General features: G+C 33.0%; 2 protein-coding genes across 2 annotated transcripts; both read right to left on the bottom strand.

Moving 5' to 3' along the window:
- LOC139515091 (uncharacterized) lies at positions 1 to 3,993 on the bottom strand. Its single transcript, XM_071304652.1, has one exon. It carries the CDS (start codon positions 3,991 to 3,993, stop codon positions 1 to 3), a length of 3,993 nt encoding a protein of 1,330 aa, XP_071160753.1.
- Positions 3,994 to 4,575: 582 nt separating this feature from the next.
- LOC139515092 (histone-lysine N-methyltransferase, H3 lysine-79 specific-like) lies at positions 4,576 to 7,629 on the bottom strand. The gene has a single exon (XM_071304653.1). The coding sequence runs from the start codon at positions 7,627 to 7,629 to the stop codon at positions 4,576 to 4,578; it is 3,054 nt and encodes a 1,017-aa protein (XP_071160754.1).
- Between the last annotated feature and the right edge of the window lie 11,204 nt (positions 7,630 to 18,833).

The raw sequence follows: 18,833 nt of genomic DNA on the forward strand, positions 1-18,833 counted from the left end.
TCATTGAGTTTCAATGGCTACATATATAACTTTATGATCGGACCAATAGGAATCAAGAACTTCTGTTTCAAAATTTACCTTACTATCAAAATTTAGGAAAATTAAGTCCAACAATGTACCATAAGATGTAGTAGGTTTAGACACAATTTGTGAACAGCAAAATGAATCTCTCATGAACTTTAAAAAAGAAGTGTTCCCAGTGTTTAAATCAATATTAAAGTCTCCCATTATGATAATTTTTGGATGTCTTAAATACACGTCAGGAAGAAGGCTTGCAAGGAAAGTATCTTTAAGTTGTTGCAATTTGCAGTTTGGTGCTTTGTAAACAAAGACAACCTGAAAAAGACCTTTGCTGGGTGATATTATGTCTGCTATAACAAACTCTAAAGATGGAGTTGAGAAAGTGACTGTATTGTGAAGAATACAATCATTTCGATAATATAATACCAATCCATGAGGTGGTCTTGTATTAAAGTTTGTTTGCTTTTGGTCTAATCGAATTGGTGGTTCAAAACCAGGTACATGAAAATCATCATTTTCATCTGTTGAAATAAGTCTTGATTCAGCAATACCAATAACATCAGCATCCAAGATGTTAGGATCTGATTTAAGATCATTAAAGTGAGCATGCAATGACCTTGAGTTGTGAAAAACTACTTTAAAATAGTTACTTGATAAGTTATACAATGGCTTAAAGCACAACTGTAGAGTTGCATCTGTCCTTAGTCTGTGTAATTCTTGTCGAACACAATCTGCTACAGCTATTGCTTCTTGATTAAGATCTAATATCTGTAATCCAGTTAAAGATGTTACTCTGCTTAGTGCAACATAGTGAATATGTGGTATTTTCCCTTTACGTTTTGATTTCAGACTAACAACAACCTCGTGTAATGTATCTCCTTGCGATTTATGTATTGTTTTTCCAGCTGCTGGGCGAAGAGGAAACTGAATTCTTTCAAAGGTCTTATATTTATAAGTAAATGATCTTTTAATGTCAAACATTGGAGTCCATGTTTTTTCAACATCTTTTCCGTACAAGTGTGAATATTTTTTTCTATTGTTAGCACCTATTCTGGCATCTTCAAACTTAACCCATATGATACTTGGTCTTAAAGATGTAGTTTTGCACTCAATCAATTTAAGTTCACATGTTGAACCATTTGTGAGACCATCAGTGACTTCAATATTAGCTGTAAGATCATATTTCATCCCAATTGCTAGTACTACTTCTTTTGCAAGATTGGCTGTATCAGACTGTTTTTCTGGTAAAGAACTAAGTAATTTTGTTTTTACAGATGTTGGTAAATCCCCACAAACTGTGTCAACTGCTTTAACTTTAACTTTTGGTGAGCATAATTTAGATATGTATTGCAAATTAAAATTATCCACTAAAGCATTTTCAACAAACAAATGTGTAGCATTAGTTCTGTATGTTGGATCACTGATTGAAACAGTTCTTGTACTTAAAACTGCAAAATCATTTTCAGTCAGCTGATTTTGTCTCAACCTATTTAGTAGAAGAGCAAATTCTAAATCATCTTTTTGTCTCATTATTTCAGTAAGTTCATGAAAAGAAAATAATAATTTCCAGTAATTAGGGGCTAATGCTGTTAATCCTTTGCTAAGATCATTGAAAATCCAGCTGTCAAATACAGGCTGGAGTTGGAAAAAGTCACCAATAGCTATGATACTGACGCCACCAAATGAACAGTTGCTTCCCTTGATTTTTTTCAGCCTTCTCTCCAGTAAAGAGAACATTTTGTTTCCAACCATTGAAATTTCATCAATCAAAATCAGAGACAAATTTCTGTATTTCATTCTGAGTGTATTGAGAACATCACATGACAGTGACTGGTCAAGTCCTTTATTTGGTTGTATCTGGAAAGCATTGTGAATAGTCAGACCATTTATATTGTAAGCTGCCTTTCCAGTAGGAGCACAAAGAAGAATTCTTATATCGTCAGGGTCCTCACCTTCAATAGAACATAAGTGTCTATGTAAAGCTTGAAATATTGCTCTGACAACTACAGATTTTCCGCACCCTGCTCCACCTGTCAAAAATGTATAAAATGGTTCATGTTTTGTTTTAACCCATGTGACAACATGTTGGAAAAATTCCCACTGCTTTTTATTCAAGGATCTTATCAATGCAAAATAATCACTCTCACTTATTCTGTTGGCATGATTTGTCAATTCTACTGTTCTTGCTTCTATTCCAACTTCACGGGACATATCATACAGTCTATGTTCTGTTGGTCTATCTGGATTGAAATGAACATACTGTTCAGATTCTGTTGGGCCTATTTCAGCATCTTCCATTTCTACTTGCTGTGTGGCAGGTGCTATTTGATCATTCTCATTACATTCATTTTCTGCCTCTTCTATAGCTTTCTCTAGATCTATTACTTTACCCTCATATTGCTTGGCTTTTTTTTCTAATAGTCTTGCAACAGTCAAGTACATTTTTTCAAATGTTTCATGTCCACATTGCAAATCTGAAAGTTCATTTCTCCATGGATAAAATAACATTAAGCGTTCTCTGTAGAAGTTTTCAGAGTCAGTCTTGTAATTGTATTTAACATATCTTATAACCTTAGGTGTTTTTCTTTGGTATATTCTAATACCATTTTTCAGAGTTAAGTCAATTTTGTTATTGTTTTCTTCTATAACATCTGTATTTGCCTCTTCATTTTCACTTTCAGATCCATTGTCCTGCTGTTCTGTTTCATGATCTGAGGACTCTGAAGTTTTAGGATACTGCAATTCAAGTTCAGATACATAGTCTGCTAGACACCAGTTCTCCAGTTGTTTTGGTCTACGCGAGTATCTTTTAATATCATTGTCTGATTCTATTTCAGTAGAGTCTGGGCCTAGTTTTTCTAGGGCTGATGATTGCTTTAGGAGGAAAGTTCTTTTGTGACGTGGAGATGTGTTAATGAATACAACTTGTCTTGTAGCTTTTGTTAAAGGCATCTGTAGTGTTAAGTAGGTTGCTTCTTGTGCGCTTGTTTCAACAGAATTTGAAAAGTAATTCCCAATGTGTCTTACTTGATGCTTCAAGTCTAAATTTCCCTGTCGTGCTTCTTTTGCTGCTTGGTCTAGTAATGCACTCATACCTTTTTGTGACTTACTTATGTATGAAACAATATACACTGCACATGCAAATGCATCTAAAACAAACTGTAAATCATGATTGGCTTGCCAGGCTACCAACACAGTTTTCATGTAACCATTAACACGGACTTCAGATGGTTTTCGTTTGAGAAAAACTTTTGGACCATTCAAGTTGCTTCTAATGGCTTTAATGTAATTTTCATCATTCATTTGTAACACGTCATCTAAAAACATGTCATATGTCATCTGGTCTATATCTTCAAAATTGTGAAGTGTATTAATTTCGTTTTGTATTTCTTTATATATAGCCTTGTATTTTTCTATGTCATCATTTTCTCCCAAAGGTTCTAAAATTACTGTTGCTTTCATAGGTGGAAGGGGAAAACCAAAACGACAAATTGGGTGACCTTTTTTTCTGCACGTTTTTGAATGTTTATGAACTTGCAAATTGACTAAACTGTCATTTTCTACAAGTGAACAGGAGACATATTTATCAATAAATGCTACAACATCTTCATTTGAATCACTTTCATACACTGGTGCATTTTCAATCCAAATTAAGATATGAATATGTGGTGAACCTCTCTGTTGAAATTCAACCCTATAAAAAAAATCTGTCAATTTTCCAATAGGATCATGATCACTTTTCAACACTAAGTTGATAAACTGTTGGACACGATAATCAAAATATCTAGAGCACGTCACAGGGTCTTTCTGGACAAGTTTAGATTTCTGATTCCAATCCATTTCTTCCAATTCGTTGTCAGTATACTCTTTGCCATCATTTAATTTGCCAAGAATTCGTAACAAATCTTTCCAGTTAGTGTCTGCAGATGAAAGAGAGCCAAACCATGTTGGAAGACCCAACTGTCTAATCATTGCAAACAAATCTTTTTTTTCCTCTTTTCAAGGTATACTGGAGAGTTTCTTAAACTTCTAAAGATATAATAACCTTCATCCAATCTTACAAGATCATTCACAGTGTTAGGATTCAGTACATCTTTTGCTGTCCATTGTTTTCCTTCTGATTGACACCTTCTCAGAGCAAGATTGACCTTATCACTTATGTTTTTTAACTGAATTTTCTTTAACTTAAAAAAAAATGTTTGGTACAGACTGTGCTACTCTCCTATCCATGGACCTTAGTTCCCATTTAACAATATCAGTATAGTGAACAGAAACAGACCTGTCTTTGTTATCTGGCCTTCTTTGACCACAAAATATAGTTGGAAAAGATAAGTACTCTGCATCAGGATTACTGTAGAGACTAATTGGTCGTTGACCTTCACCAGGAGCAAAAGTTAAACCTGTATCACATAGTGGATTGTCGTCTGGAATTTGATCTAACAGTGTATCTGTGTTTCCAACATGCGTTTCACTTTCATCTACTTCACTGAAATGATCGGAGTCATCGTCTGAATCATTTTCATCTTGGTCATTCTCTTGTTCTGTACTATTGTTTTAATTTTGTGTTTCTTCTTCATTTATTTTTGCTATTTCTGTAATCCAATTATCAATTATTTCAATCCCAGAAGACTTGTACAAGTCACTTGTTCTCATTAAATAATGTAATGCACAAACGACAGCAAATGGTCTGACATTTTCACTAAAATCACATTTTTTGAATTCAAGCTTTTTCTTCAATTTGACTGATATTGTACCTGATTTCTCTATTGTATGTGGAAGAGAATTTATTGTAGGTTGAACTTCAACAGGTACATTTACAACATTGCCTTTAACTGATAACTGTCCACCTCTAGGCAACTGTCGAATCTGCATAAAAGGAATTCTTAATGATAATAGTCTCTCTTCTAAAGGATACAAATTTAATTCTTTTGGTTTTTGAGGAAATCCCATTTTATTTACTATTGCAAAACGAGGTATTTTTCCTCTTTTAATTGCATTTAGACAAGTGTGGCATATCCATTCTATGTGCTGTACAGATTTAAAATTAGTAAAACAATGAGTCATGTTAGCAGGAGTGTTCGTTTTGACAGTTTTAGAATTTACTACAGAATCACAGAACCAAGTTTGATGACATGAAGTACATATATATGTAGGACCTTGATTTATTTTTGTTTTAAAATTTCTTATGCAAGCATCAAGGGTTATACCCTGAGTTCTTTTCTTTTTCAGGTCTTTTTCATGATCTGTAAAATCAATGTTTTTTCTTTTAGTACTTTTGGCTGTCTTTTCATAACATCTGTCTATATCTAGGTTTTTCTGTCTAGAACTTTGTTTCTTCAAACGCTCATTTTCTAAATTTTCCGGATTTGACCTATATTCTTTTTTTCTGTGGAAGTCTCGTTCAGACTCATGTTTTCTGTAGTCTTCATCTTGTCTGGCAATTTTTTTCTTTTCTGTTTCGTTTCTTTTGAAATCTTCACTCTTTCTAGCCTCTCTTTTAGAAGCAAGTTCTCTTTGTCTTTCCATCTGTCTTATATCAGAATTATCTCTTTGAGACTTCTTACTTTCCGCTTCAGCCCTTCTATAATTTTCATCCTTTCTAACTTTTCTTTTAGCAGCAAGTTCTCTTTTATTGAAATCTTCATTTTTTCTAGCCTCTCTTTTAGAAGCAAGTTCTCTTTGTCTTTCCATCTGTCTTATATCAGAATTATCTCTTTGAGACTTCTTACTTTCTGCTTCAGCCCTTCTATAATTTTCATCCTTTCTAGCCTCTCTTTTAGAAGCAAGTTCTCTTTGTCTTTCCATCTGTCTTATATCAGAATTATCTCTTTGAGACTTCTTACTTTCCGCTTCAGCCCTTCTATAATTTTCATCCTTTCTAACTTTTCTTTTCGCAGCAAGTTCTCTTTTTTTGAAATCTTCATTCTTTCTAGCCTCTCTTTTAGAAGAAAGTTCTCTTTGTCTCTCTCTCTGTCTTATATCAGAATCATCTCTCTGAGACTTTTTTTTATCTGCTTCAGTTTTTCTATAATTTTTATCTTTTCTGGAATATCTTTTTGCATTTAATTCTTTTTCCTTGAATGTTTTATTTTTTCTTCTATTTTGCATGTAGTTTTTCATATATACAAATTTGGGTACCTTCATATACTGGTAGGAAACTTTTTTTTGTTTTGTGTTCCTTAGTTTCTGATCATCGAAATAATTCTTAATCTGCTTGGTCACACCTTTGTCAGTATCTTTACTACTGATACATACAGGTAAAATTTCAAATTGAGAGTCTAAATCAATTTGTAAACTTGCGTAAAAAGCATATAAGTAACTGAGGAGGTCATGCAAGTCAGCAAATCCAATCAAAATACTTTTGCCAGAGGAATCTAATGGATTATTCAGTGTACATTCTGAATGAGAATGAGTGTCAAAAAAATAGTATGTATGATTAAAATAATAAACTGCCGAACATATGGCTCCAATCAATATAAGAAATTTGTTAGACTGCTTTATACAACTTTGAATTGCTTCTTGTAATGTTAGAAATCCAGTCAACTCTTGGTACTGTAAAGCTAGACCAAACAGAATATTTTGTTTGTTAATTATAAAAGTCCCTTCAGGAATTTCTATTTTGATGGGAATTTCATCAAAATTTAAAAGCATATTTTTAAATAATCCCTGTGTTGTTAATTCTTGAACATGCTTCCTGTAAATTTCATCACCTTTATTCAAAATGTAATCCAGGTTCAGTGTGTTTGAATCAAAATTTGATGTAGAAAGTGACAAGAAAACTAAGCAATTACAAGTACATTGGTTTCCCCTGCTTTGATCAGCAAATTTTGTGGCATATTGGTCAAAAGTTCCAAATTTCAGAAATTTTGCATTAAAAGAATTGGAATAATCAGATATCTCTTCTAAATTATTTTTAGATTGTTCATTTTGGTCTTGCAACAGATCAGTTTGGATATTACTATGAGAATCTTTTCTTGCATAACTATTGTTTGATTCATTTGACAGAATATCTGTTTGTATTTGACAAGTTTCTTTTGCACAGCAATTGTTACTGTTTTGATTCAATTCTTTTGCACAGTTATTGTTACTGTTTTGATTCAAATCAGATAGTTCATGTTCATTCAATTCAGATATTTCAAGTATATTCAGTTCAGATATTTCAAGTTTATTCAATTCAGATTTTTCAAGTATATTCAGTTCAGATATTTCAAGTGTTTTCAATTCAGATTGTTCAAGTAGTTTCAAGTTACTGTTGTTTGCATTTGAGTGGAGGTCAGTATCCCCCATATTATTTGAGTTACTGTTGTTTATATTTGTGTGGAGGTCAGTATCCCCCATATTATTTGAGTTACTGTTGTTTATATTTGTGTGGAGGTCAGTATCCCCCATGTTATTTGAGTTACTGTTGTTTATATTTGTGTGGAGGTCAGTATCCCCCATATTATTTGAGTTACTGTTGTTGAGGGTGTCAGTATCACCTATGTCAAGGTCTAACTCTGTACTGTTAATGGGGCCAGTATCCCTAGTCAAGTCCGTCAGTCTCTGTTTCTTTGGGTTTTTCCCACCACGTTTAGCCTCAGCTGCCCTCCAATTTTTTCTTCTTGGCATCTTTAAAAATCTAAAAATACATATATATGCAAACAATGTACAATAATGAGGACAAAATGTTATAAATGCAGAGTGTGATAAAAGAAAGGCTAGATGAACAATTACATAGCGAGAGCTAATATGATTGGGTAGTCATAGTACCTTTATATATATCATGAATATAATATGTGTTTTCTGCCATAGAGTGGTCACTTGTTCAGACATATTTATAGCTATATCTATATATGTGTCTAGAATATTTTATGCTTCGTGTATTTGAATAAATAATTTATAAAAGTGCAATTATAGTTTCTAAACATGTAGCCTTTGGTTAAATAAGGAAAAGTTATGTTATGTCCTTTTTGTCATGATTAATATTATGTCCTTTTTATCATGATTAATATTATGTCCTTTTTTTTTTTTTTTTTTGCATGTAAAAAAATGAACATTTTAGAAATTGGTATTGCTAGTGCATGGCGCAGCTTTATACAACCGCAGAGGTTGAACCCTGAACGGTTGGGGCAAGTATGGACACAACTTTCAAGCTGGATTCAGCTCTAAATTTGGATTGTGATTAAATTGTTGACACAGAATAGGTTTCTGATACAGAATGAATGTGGTCTAGTGAACTTAAAATATTTTTTTTTGCCTTTGAGCAATTCACTATGCTGTTGAATATTAATCCTCTCTCAAAAAAAATGTTTGAAGAAATTTTCTTTTTTTTAATGAAATCTGAAATGAGAAAAATTTAACCCCCCCCCCCTCATTTTTTTTTTCACATCCCCCTTTCCCTTTTTCCAAAACTGATCTCAATTCAAATTTAATAATGGAGTTTGCAACAATAACTACTCATTTAAATACATAATAAAATATTAAAATATAAAATAAAGTGCTTGTTATCACTGAATGGTAAAGATTGTTTTAATTTATCAGTTGGTAGTAAAAGTGAATATACATTGTATGTTGTATAAAACAATGATTTAAGTTGATTCAACTACTATTCTGGACAAAGAAAGATAACTCCAATTGAAAATTTCTTGCTATTGCACAATATTGTGCAATTAGATATTTCTTGCTATTGCGCAATACTGTGCAATTGAAAATATTTGCTATTGCACAATACTGTGCAATTGAAGATTTCTTGCTATTGCGCAATACTGTGCAATTGAAGATTTCTTGCTATTGCTGAATACTGTGCAATTGAAAATTTCTTGCTATTGCACAATACTTAATATAATAATTTTGGATCCTGATTTGAACCAACTTGAAAACTGGGCCCATAATCAAAAATCTAAGTACATGTTTAGATTCAGCATATCAAAATAGCCCAATATTAAGAGAGCCGTGGTGTAGTAGTTAGTGCATCGGACTACTAACACAAAGGTTCCTGGTTCGATTCCTGTCTGGGATGAAAATTTCAGGAACTGAATTTTTGGCTCTCCCTTGACGCCATTTGCGAGTATGGTCTCGAGGAAACGATGATAGTCCGTCAGAAGGGGACGATAAATGGCTGACCAGTGTTAAGAGAAAGCCATATCTCTTGCATGTTAAAGACACCCTGGTAGATTTCGAAAAAGAGCAGGCTAATGGCGCTACAAGGCAGCACTCACACCCGCAAAGTGGAAAGGGATTAATATAAGTTGCAAAACTTGTTTCCCAATCCACTATAAATAAATATGTTTAAACTAAAATAGAACAAGAATTCAATTTTTGTTAAAATCAAACTTAGTTTAATTTTGGACCCTTTGGACTTTAATGTAGACCAAAAAACTAAAAAACGGGACCAAAAATTAAGAATCTACATACACAGTTAGATTTGGCATATCAAAGAACCCCAATTATTCAATTTTTGATGAAATCAAACAAAGTTTAATTTTGGACCCCGATTTGGACCAACTTGAAAACTGGGTCAATAATCAAAAATCTAAGTATATTTTTAGATTCAGCATATCAAAGAACCCCAAGGATTCATTTTTTGTTAAAATCAAATTAAGTTTAATTTTGGACCCTTTGGACCTTAATGTAGACCAATTTGGCCCCTAATTCCTAAACTGTTGGGACCTCAACTCCCAAAATCTATCCCAACCTTCCTTTTGAGGTCATTAACCTTGTGTTTTAATTTCATTGATTTCTATTTACTTATACTAAAGTTATTGTACGAAAAACCAAGAATAATGCTTATATGGGCCCTTTTTTGGCCCCTAATTCCTAAACTGTTGGAACCAAAACTCCCAAAATCAATCCCAACTTTCCTTTTGTGGTCATAAACCTTGTGTCAAAATTTCATAGATTCCTATTTACCTAAACTAAAGTTATAGTGCGAAAACCAAGAAAATGCTTATTTTGGCCCCCAATTCCTAAAATGTTGAGACCAAAACTCCCAAAATCAATCCCAACTTTCCTTTTGTGGTCATAAACCTTGTGTTAAAATTTCATAGATTTCTATTCACTTTTACTAAAGTTAGAGTGCGAAAACTAAAAGTATTCGTACGATGACGACGCCAACGTTATACCAATATACGACCAAAAAATTTTCAATTTTTGTGGTCGTATAAAAAGTCTGTATAACTGTTATTTTCAACAATTTATCGAAGTCCAAAGTACATAATTTCTGCAATGATTAGCAGGGCGGAACAAAAGTTAAACTTAACTCATCACGGTTAACTCACATACTAAAAATCAGGCCAACATCTGAAGGCATTTAGAAAACAAGAATGTGTTCATAGTACATGGATGCCCCACTCGCACTATAATTTTCTATGTTCACTGGATTGTGAAATTGGAGTCAAAACTTTAATTTGGATTTAAAATTAGAAAGATCATATCATAGGGAACATGTGTACTAAGTTTCAAGTAGATGTGACGTACTTTAACTTCATCAAAAACTACCTTGACCAAAAACTTTAAGCTGAATTTTGCACTTTCATTTTCTATGTTCATGATCAGTGGACCATGAAATTGGGTTCAAAACTATAATTTGGCATTACAATTAGAAAGATCATATCATGGGGAACATGTGTACTATGTTTCAAGTGGATTGGACTTCAACTTCATCAAAAACTACCTTGACCAAAAAAATTAACCTGAAATAAGACAAACGGACGGACAGACCAGAAAACCTAATGCCTCTCTACTATTGTAGGTGGGGCATAAAAAGTATGTTGTATTCAGAGGTGCTCTTACCAGAGTAGGCTTACACATACGGTAAACGGTGCAAATTGTGCTCATATGATAAATTCATTTAATATGAAAGGCTGTATGAACAAATTTCTGTTTACAAATATCTGGACGGGTGGGCACCGGGTATATATTATACTAAAGGAAAGTATAATAGTCCCAGCAAATATTAATTAGCGAGGATTGTTGACCCATCAGGTAATCCAATTACATGCAACAACAAATTATGACACCTGTTGTGACTGTTGATTAGCGTAGGGTCTTAAACTTGTCATTATATTAAATTAAACATTCATTTGAATGGACCAGAAAAAAATAAAATTGGAAACCAATAATTGGGATTTTGACCTGATTTATGATCCTGATATCAGGATTCGGGTAAAGGTATGAAAATCAGGATGATACGGCAAAAATCGGGATAGTTGGCAAGTCTGATAACAGATGTTTCAATTGTTATTTTGTAGAATTACAAATAAAATATATCAGTACACAAGTTCCAACAAACAAAACTCAAATGGTTAAAATATTTTTAATGAATTTAATATTTCCATTGAAAACTTGTTTTTAGCTTCATCCTTCTCTTTTAAGTCTTTAGCCAGAATATGTTTTCACGACAACATCATTATTTGAGAATATGTATAAGGGTTTGCAAATTAGATACATTTAGTTGTATGCTACTATATTTTCAACTGCACAACGCAGTAAAATAAATATTAACAGCAAAATAATGTGTAAACTATTTTCATCAGGTAATATTATTTGCTGTCATTTATAAATCTGTATAATTTCTTCCCTTTCATCAGGTTGGGAACAAACCCTCTATATGGCGATTATACCTGTATAGAGGTACTTCTTTTAAAGAGGCATACAATTATCCATCTATAGAGGGGTATTTTTGTTTAGATTGGATTTAAAACAAATTAGGGCAGAATGTCATTTTCTAGTTTTATTGGCTACAATCTCTAGCATAATATGCAAAAAGTGACAAAACATGCAATCTATTGTTTAGCTTAGGAATACAATGTAATCACCATATAGAGGATTTGTGATCATGTGTTCCCAACATGTTCATCGTTATCTAGCTTCTTTCATTCTAAATTTAGAATGCTAGCTAATCAAATTTTTCATTTAACTATGTTGATCATATTCATCTATATTATATCCGAAAATACAAAGCAGTTTATGTGCCCCTATTTTAGTTTTAAACTTGAGCAAACTGTTCCATTACTGTACCTTCAAGAAGTTGACCATGGAAGAATTCTGACTTTTCATTGAAGAGTTTCTTTTTGCCTATATCTTAATACCACAAAAAAAACTTAAAACAACAAAGTCCAATAAATATGATGACTGAAACCAATGACACTGAAAACATGGGTCTTTATTCTAAGAATGTGAACCTCCCAACGAGAGTACAATAATCTCATTTTTAAGGGTCTCCTCCTGTTAAGGAGAAAAAAATTCCTCTGTATGAAATATTTCATGAATGAACATTTTCAGCTGCCATTTTTGATAATTTCTTACTTTTATGACTACAGTAGGGTATTAAATTTTACCTGTAAATCAAAGAAGATGTATAATTATATGGCTTCACTTGACAGCTTGGGTGTCGAACATACTGGTAGTCAACAATGTTTACCTCTGGCTAACTGCCTTTGTGTATCATGTGTAATAAAAACTTTTGTGTATTGAAAAAAGTGTTACTTCCCTTTGAATTATCCTTTTTTAAGTTATTTTTCTCTAAAAATGTAAATTGTAAAAAGAATATAAATTAGTTATATTTTAATAAAATAATCATAAAAGGGTGGTAATTAAATGAATTTAAATGTTTTGGGACAAATAAAAAAACATAAATTTATAAATTATTTTAGGAATCTAGACTTCTTTTCAAGGATTAAATTGAAAATTATATTCAAAATCTGATTTAGTAATAGTATTTATTGTGTTATAATCTTCAAGGAGCATAGCCTTGAATTTGATTTTTAAGAATATTGTTATATTCATATAAATCCTTATAGAATATTGTTACATTTAACTAAATATAACAAAATATTTTACACTTATAGAAACTGAATATTATTTACTTAATGATTAAAAGTGGTATCATTCAAATAGAAAGGCAACAAGGGTACTATAAACATGATAAACATTACTTTCTGATGGAAATTTGAAAAACAAATCACTTTTATTAAAGACAATATCTACATCCCACGGTATACATTTATGACAAAATTATCTTGATAAAAAACCTCCTTATCTCCTGACCAAAATTTCCCAATCTCCTGATCTGAGTTTCACAGTCCATTTGTGCTTCTTCGTTACATTTGTTGTTTTTATAGTGATTAAGATAATAACACAATGTTGACTGCTGTACCCCTATTTTTGACATTTTTACCTATTATGTCTGTTTGTTTTGTTCACGCATACCGATGCGTAGAATAATATAATGGAATTTGATGCGACTGTCATACAAGTGGGAGGTTTAGCTAGCTTTAGAACCAGGTTCAATCCACCATTTTCTACATTTGAAAATCCCTGTACCAAGTCAGGAATATGACAGTTCTTGTCCATTCGTTTTTGATGCGTTTTGTTATTTTATTTTGCCATGTGATTATGGACTTTCCGAAATGATTTTCCTCTGAGTTCAGTATTTTTGTGATTTTACTTTTCACATGTATGATTTTCTTGTAAAGTTATATTTTTATATTAAGTATAATCATTTCTTAAATATCAATTCAATACCAATACTTTATATTGGATTTATCCTATGAAATGAGAACAATGGACACAATTATATTTATTTATAAAAAATACCCTAAACTTGCAATAAAATATAAAATGATGAACTATATTCTTTCTTTTATTTTTATGAGAAAAAATGTCTTTTTATAGTAAATTGATATTTTCAACAATATAAATTAATTTTAAGATCCTGTGTTGTTGAAAAATCTAGCTTTCAAAATTTCTGTTATTCTATTAAAGTTTTAAACAATAATATGAGGCACACACAGTGGTGATTCCAGGGGAGGGTTCAGGGGGAGGGTTCCAGGGGTTGGAACACCCCCTTTTTTTAATGATCAATGCATTTGAATCAGGACTTAAAGTTGGAACACACACACACACCTTTTTTAAATGTCTGGATCTGCCCCTGACACATGCATATAATTATTACTTGTGAAAGGGGACAAAATATATATAAATAATTTTTGGAATTCGAAATTGACATTCAAACTTCAGAATCTGTTGAACAAGAAACCAAAATACTTACATTATTGCTGTTTAAATTTTATCTCTATCTATAATAATATTTAAAAAACTTACAATTTTCTAAACTTGGCCCTTTAGATACAGAGGAAAATTGTTGAAAATTGACTTTAATGGGCAATAACCCCTTAAGTGGTCAACTGACCATTTTGGTCATGTTGACTTATATTAAGATCTTATTACGCTGAACATTATTGCTGTTTACAGTTTATCTCTATCTATAATATAAATATTCAATATAATAACCAAAAACAGCAAAATTTCTCTAAAAATTACCAATTTTGGGGCAGCAACCTAAAAACATGTTGTTCGATCCATCTAAAAATTCCAGGGCAGATAGATCTTAACCTGATAAACAATTTAAAAGCAGTCAGATTTGTTCTAAATGCTTTGGTTTCAGAGTTATAAGCCAAAATTTACATTTAACCCCTATGTTCTATTTTAAGCCATGGCAGCCATCTTGATTGGTTGGCTTGGTCACAGCACACATTTTTTAAACAAGATACCCTAATGATGATTGTAGATAAGATTGGTTAAATTTGACCCAATAGTTTCAGAGAAGAAGATTTTTGTAAAAGATTACAAAAATTTACGAAAAATTTGTAAAAAATGACTATAAAGGGCAATGACTCCTCAAAAGGTCAATTGACCATTATGGTCATGTTGACTTATTTGTAGATCTTACTTTGTTGAACATTATTGCTGTTTACAGTTTATCTCTATCTATAATAATATTCAAGATAATAACGTAAAACGGCAAAATTTCCTGAAAATTACCAATTCAGGGGCAGCAACCCAACAACCAGTTGTCTGATTCATCTGAAAATTTCAGGGCAGATAGATTTTGACCTGATAAACACTTTTAACCCATGTCAGATTTGCTCTAAATGCTGTGGTTTTTGAGTTATAAGCCAAAAACTGCATTTTACCCCTATGTTCTATTTTTAGCCATGGCGGCCATCTTGGTAGGTTGGCCAGGTCACGCCACACATTTTTTAAACTAAATACCCCAAAGATGATTGTGGCCAAGTTTGGATTATTTTTGCCCAGTAGTTTCAGAGAAGAAGATTTTTGTAAAAGATTACTAAGATTTACGAAAAAGGGTTAAAAATTGACTATAAAGGTCAATACCTCCTAAAGGGGTCAACTGACCATTTTGGTCACATTGACTTATTTGTAAATCTTACTTTGCTGAACATTATTGCTGTTTACAGTTTATCTCTATCTATAATAATATTCAAGATAATAACCAAAAACAGCAAAAATTCCCTAAAATTACCAATTCAGGGGCAGCAACCCAACAACGGGTTGTTGAATTCATCTGAAAATTTGAGGGATGATAGATCTTCACCTGATAAACAATTTTACCCCATGTCAGATTTGCTCTAAATGCTTTGGTTTTTGAGTTATAAGCCAAAAACTGCATTTTACCCCTATGTTATATTTTTAGCCATGGCGGCCATCTTGGTTGGTTGGCCGGGTCACGCCACACATTTTTTAAACTAGATACCCCAATGATGATTGTGGCCAAGTTTAGTTTAATTTGGGCCAGTAGTTTCAGAGGAGAAGATTTTTGTAAAAGTTAACGACGACGGACGACGACGGACGACGGACGACGGACGACGACGGACGACGGACGCCGGACGCCAAGTGATGAGAAAAGCTCACTTGGCCCTTCGGGCCAGGTGAGCTAAAAATGAGATGCTTAGGGCTCAAAATTATGTATAACACCGACGCATGTTAACTTGACTATCTAACGACAGAAACCTCATCAGACCTTGAATTTTTTTGTGATAGAAAAACAAAAGTTATAGGGTGACTATTCATGACACAACATCAGTTCATGCACTGCAAAATACACTTAAAGTAAAGGAAAGCTCTTTTGTTGCTGTTCTACATCTCAAAGTCAAAATGAGGGCTTCAACAGGAAGTAAAAAATATCTGGTCGAATTGAAAGTATAAACCGCCCCTAACACATCGTGTCTTGTTTTAACATATGAACATAATGGCGATCGATGACCGACCTTTTAGTAAATGCATACTCTTAAATATATTCACAACTTGGCGAAACGATTTAAAGGTATCACTGTTGGTAGAATTTGTGTATCCGATGACATCATCCTACCAGTAGTTATGTATGGTTCTTCAATCTTGTGGCAACGAACATGAGTGAAAAAGTTTATTACATTAACTGTCGAAATTTACATATGGTGTAGTAATCAAAACCAGGTTCAACCCACCATTTTTTCCTTTAAAAATGTCCTGTACCAAATCAGGAATATGGCCATCGTTATATTTTAGTTCGTTTCTGTGTGTGTTACAATTTAACGTTGCGTCGTTTGTTTTCTCTTATTTTTGAGTGTAAATTGACATTGCGATAAGACGTGTCACGGTACTTGTCTATCCCAAATTCATGTATTTGGTTTTGATGTTATATTTGTTATTCTCGTGGGATTTTGTCTGATGATTGATATAGGAAGATGTGGTGTGAGTTTGGTTCGTTTCTGTGTGTGTTAGTTACATTGTAGTGTTGTGTCGTTGTTCTCCTCTTATATTTATGCGTTTCCCTCAGTTTTAGTTTGTTACCCCGATTTTGTTTTTTGTCCATGGATTTATGAGTTTGAACAGCGGTATACTACTGTTGCCTTTATGTAGTAAAACTAATATTGCTATATAAATGAGAGGCGGAGAGATACCCCCAAAGTATTAATTTTCAAACTCATAAGTCAAAGAAAAAATGACAAAGCCAAGGTAAAAACGGATGTTGATTAATGAATAACAAGACAACTATCTATAAGAGTTCAAATGACGAGTATAAAAGCAATTATAGGTCACTGTACGATTTCTGATTTTTCTTTCCTTTTAGTGATTTAAATTAAGCATCGATATCTTAAAATCTGTCTAACTTATAATGCGTTGTCTCTTCTCTGTGATTTTCCTTCATGAGCATGATCTTATTCATTTTCATTTTTTAAGTAATTTGATAAACGTCTCTCTAATAAACGCGATTGATAGTTTACAAAATATTTGATAATAAACCAAAAACACAACAGCAACGATAAACACATCTTGTAGTGTTTGCTATGTATGTTTTATATCAGTATAGTAAGAGAGATAACTCTGTTATGTGTTGGAACAATGTATGTGAACTGCGTGTCTCCCTTTGTACTGTTATATATATATATGATGCTGAGTTTCCGGTTACGTAATAAATGATGTACCTTCAATGGTGTTTGTTTGTATGCCAGTATCAGGTTTAATCCGTGTGTTCCATGCCACAAACAGTATATTTAAATTGGCGACGAGGATAATCAAAGGTTGTATTACAAAATGGGATCAGTTTTACTACCAGATGTTAGCGGTATACAGAATTTCGACATTTCTGACTCGACAGGACTGTCTGCACGTTGGAAACGATGGCTTCGGGCGTTTCAACTATTTGCCGCAGGAAAAGGGGTTACAGACGTAGATCAAAAATATGCATTGTTATTGCACACAGCCGGAATGAATGTTCAGGACATTTTTTTCACATTGCCGGAAGGTGCCGGAGAAGGTGCATATGAGAAGGCGGTGAGTGCGCTAGAAGCTTATTTCACACCACTTTCAAATGCCCCTTATGAACGATCAATTTTTCGATCTATGATTCAGTCTTCTTCAGAGACAATTGAACAATATATAACGCGTCTTCGACAGAGAGCTGATACATGTGATTTGGGCAATCAAAATGCAATTGATGAAAGAATACGAGATCAAATTATTGATAAATGTTTAAGTCACCATCTCAGACGTAAATTACTTGAGAAAGGTAGGACACTTACTTTAGCAAATGTTAGAAGTATTGCAAAAGCTATGGAAGACTCGGAACGACAAGCTAAATCAATTGAAGGTCAATGTATAGTCAATATGATACAGTCAAAAGGTAAACAGTATGGAAAGAACAGTTTTAATTCTGGTAACAAAAGTTTTAATTCGGGTAACAAGTCTACATGTACAGCAACTTGCTACAGTTGTGGACGTGAAGGTCACATTAGGACTGACCCAAGCTGTCCGGCTCGGGGAAAGAAATGCAGGAAGTGTAAAATCATTGGTCATTTTGATAAAGTTTGTAAAACTAAGGATAAGTCAAAACACGGAAAGATTCGTCAAGTTGTTAAACAACCACAGAATAACACGGATGATGAGGAATATGTATTTAGCATGATCGGTGTAAATCAGATAAATTCTGTGTGTGAAAATATTGTTGTCAATATAGGGAATGTGAATTTGAAAATGATAATTGATTCTGGAGCATCATGTAACATCATGGGAATACATTTATGGAATTATTTAAAAGATAATCGTGTGAAATGTGTTTCGTCCAAGTCTACAAAGAGTTTATTCGCATATGGTAGTGAGGAACCATTGAAAATCGCTGGAATATTTACAGCTACTGTACAATGTAACAATAGAACTTTAAAGGATATTGAATTTGTTGTTATTGAAGGCAAAGGTCAGGCTTTGTTAAGTCGTAATACAGCAGAACAGTTAGGTGTGCTGCAGCTTGTTCACAGTGTTAGTGAACCTGGAACAATTAAGGACAAGTATCCAGAATGTTTTACAGGAGTTGGTAAATTGAAATCATTTCAGTTACAGATACCTATCGACCCAGATGTTGAACCCGTTATTCAGCCTATGAGGAGGGTACCGTTTAATCTGCGCGATAAACTTGGCAAGAAGTTAGATGAACTTTTAGATTTAGATATAATTGAACATGTCAATGAACCTAGTCAATGGGTTTCTCCAGTAGT

This window comes from Mytilus edulis, chromosome 3 (assembly GCF_963676685.1).
Source record: "Mytilus edulis chromosome 3, xbMytEdul2.2, whole genome shotgun sequence".
NCBI lineage: Eukaryota > Metazoa > Mollusca > Bivalvia > Mytilida > Mytilidae > Mytilus > Mytilus edulis.

Bases quoted from the DNA above. Each gene is read 5' to 3' on its own strand.
- LOC139515092 (XM_071304653.1), bottom strand. From the start codon at position 7,629: ATGCCAAGAAGAAAAAATTGGAGGGCAGCTGAGGCTAAACGTGGTGGG.
- LOC139515091 (XM_071304652.1), bottom strand. From the start codon at position 3,993: ATGATTAGACAGTTGGGTCTTCCAACATGGTTTGGCTCTCTTTCATCT.